General features: G+C 39.4%; 1 protein-coding gene across 1 annotated transcript in view; it reads left to right on the plus strand.

The window, feature by feature from the left end:
• Positions 1–1178: 1178 nt before the first annotated feature.
• kif19 (kinesin family member 19) overlaps positions 1179–15609 on the plus strand; it is a 32321-nt gene continuing 17890 nt past the window's right edge. Inside the window, exons 1-2 of the mRNA XM_053341548.1 lie at positions 1179–1217; positions 2993–3073. Of these exons, the coding sequence (XP_053197523.1) occupies positions 1179–1217; positions 2993–3073 (120 nt within the window). The remainder of the gene's footprint in view (positions 1218–2992; positions 3074–15609) is intronic.

The raw sequence follows: 15609 nt of genomic DNA on the forward strand, positions 1-15609 counted from the left end.
AGTAGTATTTAAAATCGTTGTTATATCAAGGTCTTCTTTGTTCTGTAAAGTAGGCTAATGTAGTGTCCACGTCTGAAGAGCTGCTCTACATTATATTCAGCCTCAGAAGCATTTTGTGGTACAACAGTGTGGTCAGTAATAGTAATGTCAGTAATGTGCTCAGCTGCTCCCTCCTCTTTCCCTACTCTCCAGGATCTCCATCCTCTTGGTGTTGTTGCGTGCTCGCTCTTGGGCTCTGATCTCTGCCAAATCCTCCAAGACACTGTGTCTGCATGGAGGAAAGAGCATCACGCTAACCAAGAAGGACATTTTGGAAAAATGATTAATTGACTATAAAAACAGTTGGCAATTAATTTTTTCAATTGATTAATTTATTTATCATTGCAGCTCTACATTTTAATGTGATAGTAACATTGCAATTTATAGTTGATGTCATAATTTTTAAGATCCAATTTTACACATGAAGATTAGCTTACTTGTATAAAAGCAGTTGTATGTTTTCTACAGGTGTTTTCTATCAAATAACCTTTACCACTCATGCCTAACTCTTAACCAGGACCTTAGAAACTTTGGTCCCCATGAAGACTACGGTCCCCAGGAGGTAACAAAAACGTGTAAGCACACACACACACACATACACACAGGGATAGAGAGAGGGAGGGAGAGAGAGAGAGAGAGAGAGAGAGAGAGCGGAAACCCGCAGCAGCAGGGCAGCGGGGGAGAGGAGAGAGAAGAGACAGGGAAGTGAGTGTAGCAGGTGGGCTGCTGCTCTTGCTGGTGTTACCTGCGTGTCTCTTTACAGCCACATGAAACATTGTTCGTGTTTCTAACCTGCTGACGGGAGACACACGGGAGGAGAGGAGCACCGTCGACGCACTCTGAAGGACAGAGAGAGAGAGAGAGAGAGAGAGAGAGAGAGAGAGAGAGAGAGAGAGAGAGGAAGAAAGACTATAGCGTAGTGAGAAAAGAGTGAGGTCGTGAAGTGAGAGGGGGACGACGCTCGGTAGTCTCTCCTTTTATTATCCCGAAGAGAGAGCGGCTTGTGCAGAGTAGTGGCGGCGGGCTGCAGGTGTTTTTCAGACGGGGGTGAGGTGACATGCAGGTGCCGACAGTGAAGATGGTCCAGTGTCCTGTCTTTTGTTGACGTTCAATATCCTTCACTCCTACCGAAAGTGACCATGAAGGACACGGGAGAATCAAAGGACCACCAACTAACTGTGAGTGCAAACTATACAGGCTTGTCTGAAGCTGTTAATATCTTTTTTTAAATTGTTATTATTATTTAGTTAAATGCTCCTTTAACTCCCTCCAAAAATCTGCTTCTAATTCAACTTTTTAAAAAGAAACATCCATGTTGTTGTTTACTTTTTAAAAAATAATTCCCAACAACATGTTTACCTACACATGCCTACCCTACATTACCTGCACTGTGTTCTCCAAACCATATCTGAATTATTGAAGTGGCTGTTTCAGTTGCCTGGCCTCTCTTGTCCAGCATGTAATGCACTTTCTACAGGGTGCTGACATATGGACGTCCTTATTATTCCCTCTGCTGCTTTGGTGGAATCACAGGGAGGATTGTTATTACTATTATTAACTGCAGTTGTAGAATTACACTCCTTTAAAGCAGCAAAGAGGCAACAAATATATGCTGCAATGTGTGAAATAGTATATCAGAGTTGCTTTTACTAATTGCTTTGGGCCATAAAGACAGACTTTGGGTATAAGATGTGAGTGCTGTGATTGTTATAGTCTGTTTTTCATCCCATTTTTACTTCCATTAAAAGCTTCTCTGCTGAATGAAAAATCTCTGGGTGTTTTCATGGAAGGAAATTATACAGGGAGAGAGAGGCTAACTGAAGCGTGGCCATGAATGAGTGGATTGCAATATAACAATACAACGTTTCAGTCATTTAGTGGCCCCATATCGCCCAAATACTACTCAGTATTCACGAGAGAAGGCTAATTTACTCTTTAAAACTACAGGGGTCTGTATTTAATTAGAAATGGGGATTGGTGGTGGTGGGAAAATTACATCAGTCTAATTTTATTCTTCTAGTTGTGGGAGAAAATGACGTCTATTCATCCGTCTGTTTTCTATGCCCAGTTATCACATCCAGACTACTAGTGACATGTGTTGGGCTGCAATAATTAGTCGATTAATGGATTAGTTTAAATTAATTGGCAAGTTTTTTGATAATGAGGTAATAGTTTTAGTCATTTGCTGGCTGAGCTCTCTATGAATTCTGGGTGATTCAGAGGAGACAGCTTAAAAAAAGAAAATGGTCAGAATTTATGCAAATAGCAGATATTAAGAGGTTCCACAACTACCAATTATTTTCATTATTAATTGTTTTATCTAAAAATGTCAGAAAATAGTAAAAAATGCCCATTATAATTTCTTAAAGCCACAGTGATGTCTTTAAATCTCACATTTTGTCCAATAAACAGTCCAAAATCCAACAAATAGTCAGTTTAAAATCATGTATGACACAAAAAAACTTCACATCATGACATTTGAGAAGATGCAAGCAGCAAATGTTTGTCATATTTTCTTAACAAAATACTAAAACAATTATTCAATTATCAAAATAATTGCTGAATAATTATCTGTCGACTGAATAATTGATTAATCGACTGATTGTAGCAGCTCTACTTTCAGTCCCTGTATTGGTCAGACTTTACTAACACTGGATTCTATGGTTCCCATAATGCAACTTGGTAGTTTTTTAGTTAGACACTATAGTACCAGTCAAAAGTTTGGACACATCTTCACATCCCTTTGAATGAGAACGTGTGTTTGAATGAGAACTTTAAACTGGTACCGCTAATAAGTATTTACAACTCTCCAGATCCAGCTCTTATTTATTGTAGTAGCAAGAGCTGCCATTAGGGCTGAGTCCATTCATTTTCAACCCTTTAATTTCAGTAACTTGAATTTCTCTGTGTTAATTGGATTCGAGGAAGACTAAATTCACTTTCTGTGCTGCAGGTTGCCTTGAGAATCCGACCCCTCAGTGATGCTGAGCAGGAGGAGGCAGCGACGATCGTGGCCCATAGAGTGGACGACCAGGTGAGACGGGTGTCCTTTATTAACACAGCTCTGTGTGTGTGTGTGCACGTTTCAATATCCTGTTCACCTCTTGGGTCAGGGTGCTTGTATGTGAGAAGATTGTTGTCTCTGTCTCAGAAATCCTCTTCCTGCATGCCTGTCAATGGGCTGCACAGATAAGGTATCTCTGTATAGCCGATAGCTCTTCTCAAAAAACAACTCATTTGTAAAGCTCAAATGTCACGATTCAGTTTGAAAATGAACGCTGGATGACTCAGACCTCTTGCAAAGAGAGTGACCTTTCTAAGGACTGATAGAAAGCTGCAGATTCTTTCATACGGAGGCAGCTGAAAGCTTGGAGATAAGATTGGATATCAGCGGCTGCAGAGCGGTGCAACACTTTCAACATATAACATTCATGCTGATCTCAGTTCAGTTTCTTGTGTGTCTGTCTGAGTCAAATGTTAACAATAATAGATTAATGATCCTAGCAATGGAGTTATTTTACTCATACAGTTATACTATAGGATTTTTCACATTTTTTTCCACATTAATCAATTTATTGAAGAAATAAGATTCATGATGATAATGATAATTACTTGAAGCCCTAAACTGGTTGCGGAGGCTGAGTTGTACTCAATGAATAGTCCACTGATCTTCATGTTTAAATGAGTGGCCTTTTCCTTTAAACTGATTTGTACGTGAATTAGATTATTATTTCTCTTATACACCAGACATTTGAACATGTTGTATATTTAAGTCATCTAATGTGTTGACTTCTGACAGCAGGCGACACTAACAGCATTTCGGCTCCATTCCAGCTTGGGTTTTGTTTTGATTTTTTTCCCCCTACTCAATATGAGACGGCATTTGGCAAGGAAACCGCTTTGAATGGAGCCATTATGCTAATTGCATTTTCCATTAAAGTAAACTATGAGAGGAATGTTTCTGAATGAACTGAGTGTTCACTGGCTATCATGAGCCACAATTATGCAAAACAGCAGAATGTTCATTTTACACAAATTACATAAATTACATTTTGGAGTTACTCATTCAAGCGATACAGAACCAAAATGAAGTGGAGTATTTTTTCCTCAGAGGCTTCTCTCCTCAGAGTACAACCTTAGGATGTTATGAGGCTGTTGTGTGATTTCCCAGTAGACTATTTAGCCACACCACTGGTGAGTGTGTGATGGCGATGAAGGTATTGCAAATGATAATGGGCATCGTGACTGGGTACATGCTGAGGTGTCTTCCCAGGCTGATTGAAGCGGTAGTGGGCAGCTTTTCATAATCAACTGAGATGAAACAAGAAAAGTTACAACATAGCAACAGCTGACATAGTGACTCATAGTGAGATTTGCCTCGGTGTATCTGTGACAGACAAACATTATAATCACGCAAAGGATGTGATTTGTAGCGGCTGTTTGCTAGAGAACATTTCTAGGAACAGATAATCCACAGCTCTGAGATCTGACTTGTTTATGTAGAAGTAATTCAATTACACCAAGTCTGAAGGACAATATCAGCACTTCTGTCTGCCATGACATCATTAAAATAGGCTTGTCCACAGGGGATTAGAGCATAGCGGGCTGGGAGGTAGATGCAGTGCTGACACAGCCACCACAACAAGGCTTTGTTATTGTCTCCAGCTCAACGAAGTCATGGCCAAATGTTGATCTTACTCATAGATACCGACTCATTAAAACCATTTATTTAATTTTATAATCACACTTCATGCTGTATTATGTCTTTGGAAAGAATTACAAGTGCAACAATTAGATGTGCTGTATGGTCTAGGACTGTAACTAACAATTATTTTAATTATTGATCAATATGTTGATTATTTTCTCAATTAACTGATTAGTTATTTGCTGGTTGCAGCTTCTTAAATGTGAGGAAACTGATTTTCTTTGGATTTTGGACCATCTCTTGGATATAAACAAAGACATTTGAAGATACTACCATGGGATCTTACTAAAAGCGTTCTTTCATCATTTTCTGACGTGATTAATTGAAAATTGATTAGTTGCAGCCCCAGTCTTTGAAATGTCAGAAAATGGTGACAAATGTCAATCACTGTTTCCCAAATACCAAGCAAAAAGTGCCTTGTTTAGTCTCAGTAGTCTACAACCCAAAGATATTCCATTTACCATCACAGAAGACCAAAAAATCCTTAAAATATAAATCACATGTAGGAAACTGAAAGAGAGAGAATTTTTTAGCATTTTTTCTTAAACAATTACTCAAGACAATTAATCAGTTATCAAAATAGTTGGTGATTAATCATTTGTCCATTGAGTAATGGCTTGCAGTTTAGCATGGTTTGTATGGGTTTATCAGGTTCACTCAGCCATGTTTGCATGCAGCACAGGATTAATGAAGCTTACAATCCACTCTTGTCGTTGAGACAGTGGGATTGTGGGAGTCTGATGTTTACTTGCGTCGTGAGACGGGCTTACCTGGGCTGCCCTGGCGTGAATGGAGAGGGTGGTGTGAGGTAGATCACAAGAACAAGTTGTCACTCTTGCCTAAGCCACCAAAAAGTCACATACAAAGTAGTACGATTATCCCAGACAAAATAATTGTGATAAATGATATTCCAATAATCATCAAAATATAATTAAAACCCGTAAAACAGCACTAAAACATACTGGATTCATTTCACCTTACATTTTGTTAAGAAACATTTATTTTATTCACTCTTGAGGATATTCACAATTATTCTGATAATGGAAATTCACCACAGTTAAATTGTCTTGCGTGTTTTTATCCCAATATAAGATATTTATTATTTATTTAATAAATGTTAAATCCTCCCATCCTTAATACAAATATTTGCATATGCGTACATACAAATACCACTCTCAATCCCCTCTACACACTGTCCCTTTGGAAGTACAAAACTCTGTACAGATTGTTTATGAAACAGGCAGCCACGCGGTGACCATATGGCCTGCAGGTATTGCTCAGACAGATTAGCAGTCTGCTTGTGGCTGACTGAGTAGGAGTAGCCAGATATGGCTGTCCTGGCAGAAAACAGACAACTTGAAGCTGGTTAAGCCTGAGAAGATGAGCTCATTGGATGGGTTTTAGCTCAGGTTAAGCCTTCTGCCACCTGCTCTCTTTCTCCCTCTTGACTTATTCTTCCCATACTGACAGCTTCAGCAGATTCAGCCACTGCTTTTCATGGGCCACCTGTTGTCTGTTATCATCAATGGGCTTTTCCTGCCCTTGAGTGAGTGGTGCCCAGGGCAGAGGTGTGGTAAGGTGGATTTATGAATGAGATATAAAATACCTCAGCTTTCACTTTTTTAGTCAGTCAACTGTAACTAGGGTTACCTGCCTGGAGAAGTTCATTTTATTACAAACAGTATCGAGTATTGAAGCAAAGGTAAATAATGATTTGGGTATCAAGTCAGAGTTCATGAGGGCAGGCGAATGTTTTGATGAGCTTCTGAAAGACGCAAGTTGGAGAAATAAAGAAACCAGCCCAACCAGTGTTGTCTGGGACACTGTTTACAGTTAAAAAACGCTCACAGCTTAAATTCTCATGGGACAAAAGAACACAGAGAAACAAGATGCTGTTTTGAAATGGATATTACTTAAAGTTACAGTTCAGTATATTGTAAGTTGTAAATTATAATTCTAATACAGATGACCTAAATATTAAATTAGGATGGGCAGTAATCAAATATAAAAGCAAGTATAATGTGATTTCTTTTGGCGACTCTAACCTATGTTCGAATTAACCAGTAACTATGTAAACACAGCACATTCAGCTGCTCGAGTATTTCTGTTTGGAAATACTGCAAACTGCATGAAATACAGTAGAAACACCAGCAGCCTGGATAATTATAAAAAGACAGAAGGTAACAGGTTTAAATTCTCCAAAATGTTAATATATAATAAATAACTGAGGGCAATGAGCTTCATGTTTCAGCGGGAGTCATTACTAACACCATTAAGTACATCATGTTTAATTAGGAAAGTAGCTTAAAAACACGTACACAAAGGGCAACCATTTAGTGCATGCTGCTAAAGTGTACAATCAGCCACCGTCAGTTATAGAAACACACATTATTAGTCTGTGTCAGACAACCTCTTTGAACTTTTGGTGTTTCTGTAGTGGTGACAAAACATTAAGAATTATACATTTTTAATTAAACTGAGGCTCCATGCGTCTCCAGGGAAAATATTAAACCAAACTCCATTTAAGAAATATGACACATAAACAGTTCCTTACACATCCGCAAAAACACATAACTCTAGAAATACAAGATGAGCTGGCGTCACACGTTGAAAGTCTTCTTGTCAATTCGACAGCAATATAATCTAGAAAGATGAACTGTATTTCTGCACAAACTACTAATTCCCTTCAGGCCTCTCCTGGTTATCAGTGGTATTTAATGAGTGAAGACTGTGGGAATGAGAGGTGAACTGTTACAACAATTACATTTCCCACTAAAATACATGCCAGTTAGTGGATCAGATGCACACTGAATTAAACAGTGACACGTTACACTGTTAATTCACTGTGTGTGTGTGTGTGTGTGTGTGTGTGTGTGTGTGTGTGTGTGTGTGTGTGTGTGTGTGTGTGTGTGTGTGTGTGTGTGTGTGTGTGAGATGGTATTCGAGGAGGCTTTTTGGCTGCTACAGTAAGTTTTGGTTTGCTGGAGAGAGCGCATCTATTGGTTGTTCACAATACATCACTGAACATCACAATTTGCCTGAGACTAAAGACTTACGATAATGTTAAATATGTTTGATTTTATCAGAATGGAAAGACAGAAAAAGGCTGAGTTAAGATAGATTAGACTGACTTACACCAAACAATCAAGGTGACAACAGCCACATGCCACAACTTTAAAAAAAAGCCATCAGATAAAAATGAGTAAAGAATGAGTCAGTCAGACAGTTTCTCCCATCTTACAATGGACAAATATAACCAGAGAGGTGATATCATCCCTCCCTAAGAGGCTAACAGTAAAGCTTTGTTTAGCCCAAAGGGATAAAGACAGTGGCCCAACATCCATTTAACTCACTACTGATTTCACTCAACACATAGGTGACTGTCCTAGCGCTGTATACTGTAGGGCACAATAGACATGTTGAATAAAATATACACCACAGAATACCCTTCATTCCTAAAAGCATGTTTTGTCTTTGATACATTTTCAAATTTCCCATTTTTAAACATGTAGATTTGTTATTCAAAAACAATCTGTTCTTGAGTTCTCACCAAGTCAGTACAATAATTAAGCATGTTGTTAAATGCATCCGTGCACTTGCACATGTGAATGTCTTGTTAGTACTGAAGAATTGAGTGTTTAAAGGCTGCAGGATGTGTCTAACTTAGCTTTCAAACTTGTTAAGCATGTCTTTGGCAGGGCTGGCCTGTCAGTAGCACACAGTGGGGAATGCTTTATAGTGAGGCCTCGTCTCCATGGAGACACCTAGACAAGGTCAGGGCCATTGTTTGTTTTTGTTTTTTTTCTATTCCTTGCTAGTGCAGGCCTCCATATAGGAGAATAAGGAACAACAGCAGGGGCAGAAGGCCCTAAACAACAGTAGTGGGGGCTTTTTTTGGAGGTTGTTTTTTTTCTTCTTCACATCCACAGATGAATTGGCTGTAACACTGTAAATACGTTCCTTGATGGAACATTTGTTTGGCTCAATTGTTCGCAGACTTGAACAATGCTAGCTGGCATTGAGTGTAAGTGTGGTAGCAATAAATATATCCCACAACTAATCATGGCATCTTTTTGTCATCTTTCCAGGTGAGAATTATGTTGTGGATAATGAAGGACTTAAAATCATTCATATGTTTACCTGAAAAAAAGAAAGAAAAAAAACTCAGGGACAGGTGGTTCATTCTGGTCCCTAAGTGAGAAATTGTCATCCATCATGAATGCAGAAATGTACCATTTTGTCTCTTGGTTCCTTTGTAAAGATCAAGTCCTTTAAAACAATTACCAGCATTCAGCCTGGTCCAAGCGCTAGTCTACTTGATTACAGTGTGCCATGAATTGGCACATTTTCTGCCTTTGTGGAGTACAAAGCAGCTCACCTCAAGTACTCCGTGTAGAGTTTCCGCCACCCTCTACACAGGACTACCAGTGAAAGGACATTCAAATTGCCTTCACCTTAGAGGCTGCGCTGTAGTTACCCTGATTCAGCAAAAACAGCTCCCTCTGGGAAATAAACAACTATGTAATGAGAGGTTTTGTTCTCCAAACAAAATCTTGGATAGTTGCAGCGGCTGCTGTTTAGTACAGAAGAGTGGGCAAACATGATTATGTTTCAGATCCTTAAAGGTGCAGTATGTATGTTTTGACCAACTACTCCAAACAAATAGGGGGCAGTATATGACCAGAAAGCACAGTCCTCCCCTTCCCACCCCACTCCACCCTTCCACTTCCCCCCAAAAAGATATCATCTCCCCACCACCAGACACACATTAGACACAGAGCTAAATTATCAAAGAGTTCTCCAAATAGGTGTGATTCACATAAACTGACTCTAAACACTCTTAATGTTCCTCTGCCTTGCCTGTGCTGTTGAAAATGTTCTCTCCAGAATAGTGTCTCCTCATAATAAGGTCGTTAGAAATCAGGGAAAACAAGAAAAAAAGGGCAAACAGTCTTTTTTATGAGGCAGAGTGTTTGAATAGCTTCGCCACTGAACAAGAGAGGGAAAGGAACTACAAATAGCCATGTCCTTTTTCAGCTGTGAAGATTTAACCTCCACACACACAGGCAGAGCCAGTAATGAGACCTGAACCTCAAATTGCAACAGAGCAGAGGAGAGAGCCGCAGAGATGAACAAGAGCTACAGAAGAGTTTATTTTGGGTTGCACAGACCAGTAGTCCTACTTTTTGCAAAGCTAGGTTAATATGTCAACACAAATAGACTGTCTGACCCCGTAAAGTGGATAATCTTCCCTTTCGCTTCCAAGTGACAGTCTTACAGATTCCCCTGATCTCCTTCCCTTCCCTCATGTCTTTACGTTTTACAACAAGGGTTTGTGCATGTCAGTGTGTAGTGTTTGTGATCCCTCTCCATGCCATCCTTATTCCTCCAGTCTTAATCGCAATGAGAGGGCAGGGCGTGGCATCTTGCCACAAGTAGCTGTTGAAGGAGACTAGAAGCTGGAGTGGCCCTGCTGTTGGTCCATCTGAACAGCTTGTGGTAAATAAACCTCAACCCCTCTCATCAAAAACAGTATTATACATAGTACTGTACGCTACAATATTGTACATAATATGCCAGGTGTAAATAGTTAGCACCATGTTGTGTGCTCGGGCCTCAAGTCATTCTTCAGAGCGCAGGGGTCTGATTATAATAGGAAGTACCCAAAAAGCTTCTGCTAGGGCTGGACCATTATGGCAAAAATCAAAATCACGATTAATTGAACTTTTAACTTCGATTATGATTAATGAACGATTATCTTCACCCTAAATGTCGGTTTCAATTTTTTTACGATTAATTGCCCAGCCCTAGCTTCTGCCTTAACATTGTCAACTAATTATGTCACAGATTGCGTAAGCGTGGCATCAAATTGTGAGAAAATCACATCCATGTGTTCACACTGAGTGATGTGTATGTGCATTTGTCTGTGTGTGTGTGCCCAGTTCTGTAACAGAATCAGGAGCACAATGTTCCCCTACTTCCTCCGTGGCCACCTAATACCTCTTACACAAGCAGGAAGTACAGGCTAGCTGCAGGGTCATTCATGTACCGTCTTTATTGGCCTCCTGGCTAGAAAGACGGGCAGGGATCTGTCCGTTATTACATCTCGTAATGCTCAGAAGTAGCTTCTCACAACAACCAAAGTGCACAGATCAACAGCATAGTGTCACAGTTGAAAGAAAAAGTGTGGTGAGGTAGAAGAGCAACATGTGATCAAAAAGAGGTTGAAGGGAAACGAGGACAGATAAAGTGAAAGAGGGGGAGGAGGAGGACAGAGACATAAGTCATTGCAATGCGTTTAGAGAGAAAACATCTCCCATATGTCTTGGGCTGTGGAACTGGTGGGAGCAAGTCTCTAAGGGGGAGGTGGCTGTGTAATACCCCTCTCATAACAACATGTTTGTCTGGTAAGGCTCATCCATGAGACTGGCTTTACAGGAATAAAAAAGCACTGGGAATGAGTGTGAGGTTTATACACACTTTCTCAGCTCTAGTGTGACGTTATACTACCTTTACCTTCAGTATGAGTCATTGTTTAAGTGCTGATATGTGTCACTTTGGTACATAATATGTGTTGTTTTTAAGTTTTGAGGATCACATCAAGACAACAACTTCAATAGATAATGTATATGAAATAAGTGTTATTGCTAGTTCCAATCCAAGAGCACAATTTCACAAAAAAATCTATGCTAAAAAATGTCCATGCTAATGTGCCGCAGCACCCTGGTGACTCATAACAGGACTGAAACGTGTATGACTGACTTTTCTGAAAGCGCTGAAGTATCTGACTTGGCACTAAATAATATGGAAATACTTGTAAATGTACCATATAAGACAACTCACATCGCTCAAAGTCCATCATTCTTGGTGGTTAAACCCAAATTTAATGAATATAGTCTAAGGTTGTCAGCCCACAGTATTTTGAACCATCACTTGACTGGCATACAACATACAACATACAACAGCATACCTTTTACAACATACACATGCAACATGAGTTCAGCTGAGGTAAACATCTTGGACTGATGAAAATCTAAATATGAGTCTTAGATGTCCTAAAATAGCCACCATACATATAAACCCTTTTGATTTCAGTTAACGCCAGAGTAGACTTTCCTTTGGTGCCACCCTCACGTCATTTTTATGGTGATTTCTTGGACCTTCCAGAAGATGTATCACCACTATCTGCATAGTAAATTATGTCCATATTACTGTTTAGCCGTATTTATGTGAATTGCATGGAAGAAGTGTCCATCAACAACACATTCAAAAAACCCAGCAGATTGATATGCTTGCATTAAATGTGTCTATTTTTCATCCATCAAATAATTTAGTTTTTTACTCACTCGAGCATACAGTATGAATTCTGTCTTTTCATCTCCTAAAAACAGAGTACAGTGTATCAGTGTATTTTGTTCATGCCGCGTGCTGTGGCCACAAATGACTTCAAGCTACTTGGAAACACTAATGGCTGCTTTTGTGTTTCACACAGACGACATCTCCTACTCAGTCATGTCTGATGGAAATAAAATGGACTAAAATGCCTAAAAACAGCATGCTATTGAGCACCATTCTGCTATTACCAATGTCATTATGTGTGAGTACGGGCGTGAAGTTAACTTGACTCTGTACTAAATGGATCCTTGCACAGCGGGCTACGGCCTCCTTCTGAAAAGACCCTCCAGAGGGCATTACTGTGCACGCTGAAAGGTTGGGTTGTATTTTTCCTGCCTTTAATCTACCAGAGGAGAGCCATATGATTGATCATCATCATTACAGTGAAAAATATGGAAGAAGAGGATCTAAATATCTGCTCTTGTGAGTCTTAGAGACCAGTAACACTAAATTTATGAAGTGTGACGAATCAGTTCAGTTCAGTTTCGTTTATTGTCACTTCCATCATACACCTTCAGTATATACACGGAAGCGAGATACTGTTCTGCTGATGTTTTATAAAGACCATGCAAGGTTATTTAACAAAAAAAAAAATCAGTGTATGGTAAAAACCCAACATTCACTTTGTGTTGTGAGTCGATCAGCAGCAGTGTTAGCACAACTTAAACCACCTTGAACGTCAATCAGAATGAAAACTACTGCTTTGTGTTTCATTTAAATGAAGTAATTATATTGGTTCAGATTTTCATTTATTGAAACCCTCATTATTGCTTTCACTTCCTGGGACTTGTCATGAACACTGATGAATGACTAAAGTGTCTAGAAGGAGATTATTCTCAATAGGAAGAACCATCACAATATCTTACTTAACACTACATATTTATAAGAGGAATGTTACATATCTGACGTCATTAGGAAATTATTCACCAGAGATTGTACCATATTCCAAACAAGGACACAGACTTCTTTATCATTTTCATTGACTCTATTTCCTACTTTGACTTCATCCTTTTTTGCCAAAGTTACAGCTGTGCAGCATCCCCTATACTCTTTAAGTTCCTCCTCTGGTACTCAAATGGTCAGTCTGTGGATAAATGTTGATGCACAAACACCACAGGACTGTAATCTGATTCATTGTAAGATGCGTATGTGTCCATGTCAGTGTTGTTGTTGTCAAGGTAATTAGTGATGTCCTACTTGGTGTGTTATGGCCGACCTCCAGCCTCTGGCCTCCAGACTACCCCTGACCTTTATTTGCCAGTAGCCGGTGCCAGCATATGGCATCAAGCTACTGAGCTTTCTTGTTTGTTGTTTGTTGTGGTACCAAGTGGAAATGTAATAGCTTTGCTGGTAATCAGCCTAATTACCTCACCACAGAGGTTGTTTTTGGTCTTGTTATCTCTTAATTTGCAGCGTATCTCAAAAACGTGTGATATTAATATAATCAAAGACTTTTTTACTAGTTTTTTGAGGTACTGCATTTGAGATAATTGCTGTGTATTTTGATGAAGATCCAAAAAAACAATCTACCAGATACATTAAAATACAGTTTTGAATCACTTGGGTTTTAACTTCATTGTTGATTGGGTTCGCTCTGCCTGGGAGGGTTTTATATTGAGGCTGACATTAATGGCAACCTTAGGGCACCCTGCACCTTTTACATCTTCACACTTAATTGAGACTCCATGGTTCAATGAGTTGTATTGTTCCTCATATCCACTGTAGCCATCTGTGCCTGAGCTACCCAATAATACATCTGTGCTCCATACCCTCGAAACAGAAATGACAAGGGCATTAAGCAACAGAAAAAAATTGGACTGCTGGAAGGGAGAGAGGGAAGGAAGATGATTTTTTTTAATCCACTTGTTGATCTCTTCTTGCCTTTGGTGCTGGGAACGCTATTTCAAGGACTGGTGTGTGTTTGTTTGTTAATGGGTGTCTGAATTGGAATTACGACCTCCATCTGACAATACTGATCTGACATTCATTTGCCAGAAACAGAGACAGAGACAAATGGCCACAGCCAGACATCTTATGTAACCTCAAAATGAAGAACAGCCCTTGCTACCAAGCACCCTGTATCAGGTACACTGTGATCCAACACACACCTCCAGTTATCAAGAGCCCCTGAAACGGGATCTACAGTAGCATTGTTGGGGTGCAGAGAGGGCAGCTCTGAGGTTTTCTATCAGATAACCAACCGCAATTGTGGCTGTTGGACTTTCCAAAGCTTTGGTTGCGTTTCTGAAAGAGCAGCTTGAAAGGTTGCCCCGTAAAGGTCACGGCTGAGACCCGATGGCTTTCTTTTTGTGATCTTGATCCTTTGTTCTTTGGATTCTTGACGTAGCACATAGATGTCATTGTCAAACGACTCGGCTGTTATGTCATTCTGCAACCTACAGATAAGGGCAGGGGATACTGTGAAATGCAAGCAGGGAGAGCCGAGCAGTTCACATACACACACGCACACACACACACACACACACAGATACACACAGGATTTATCCTCTCGGGACATTAATGTCATACCCAGTTTTATAACATCCATCCAATATTGAGATACTTTAGAACAACATGGAGGACTGATCAAATGCCATCACTTGTTAAGTTTTTGGTGAAATTTGATGCAAGGATTGTTCAAGATTTAGGCCTTTTTTTTTGATCAACCATTTTCTACACTGTGACAGGACAGGACATATTCTATTTTAGTTATTTTCACATCTAAACATCTCACTATTAGAAATAATTAGGCGTATTTTCATTCAGATCCTGCAGAGATTTTGAAATTCCAAATATTTTTCCTAATCAAAATACTGCAGCCTTTGAGTAGCCTTAGTGATTATCCCCAGTTTCACAGAAATTTACAAAGCAGTAGAAACTGCGTTGGAAACAGGCTTCCATGGTAACCACAATGTCACTTGGGCATGAGGGTGAAAAGAGAACGGTGTCTCTGGGGAAAAACAAGATACATAGATGGACACGCACTTTAGATATGACACACAGATACATGACACACGGACAAAAGGCGGCTTCCTAATCTCTCCAATACATGTAGGGTCAACCAAAGTGACCTTGATAAAAAAGGATGTAACCACAGGACCTTTGAAGCCAGAGCAGTAAAGACAAGACACAAATGTAAGCAATAAAATGTGACATCAGTGTGTACAGGTGGTTTGACAGCTTTGGACCGGCCGCTCTGATTTAGATCCTGTCTGTGTGTTTTTGTTTGAGGACATTTCTGTCTCCATCAGCTGTAACTGGTTTTATTTGGGGTTTAAAAATAGGATACATCTTGTTGTTGTTTTTATCGGCTATTTATTTTATTATGAATTACAATTATTATTAAAATGTTCTACTAGGTATTTCTTTAATTTTTCTCTAAGAATAAATACTTAAATAAATACTAATACTGATACAAGGCAGAAAAACAATTAAATTTACTGCAAATCAAATTCTGTGTATTAATACTG

This window comes from Scomber japonicus, chromosome 20 (genome assembly GCF_027409825.1).
Source record: "Scomber japonicus isolate fScoJap1 chromosome 20, fScoJap1.pri, whole genome shotgun sequence".
NCBI lineage: Eukaryota > Metazoa > Chordata > Actinopteri > Scombriformes > Scombridae > Scomber > Scomber japonicus.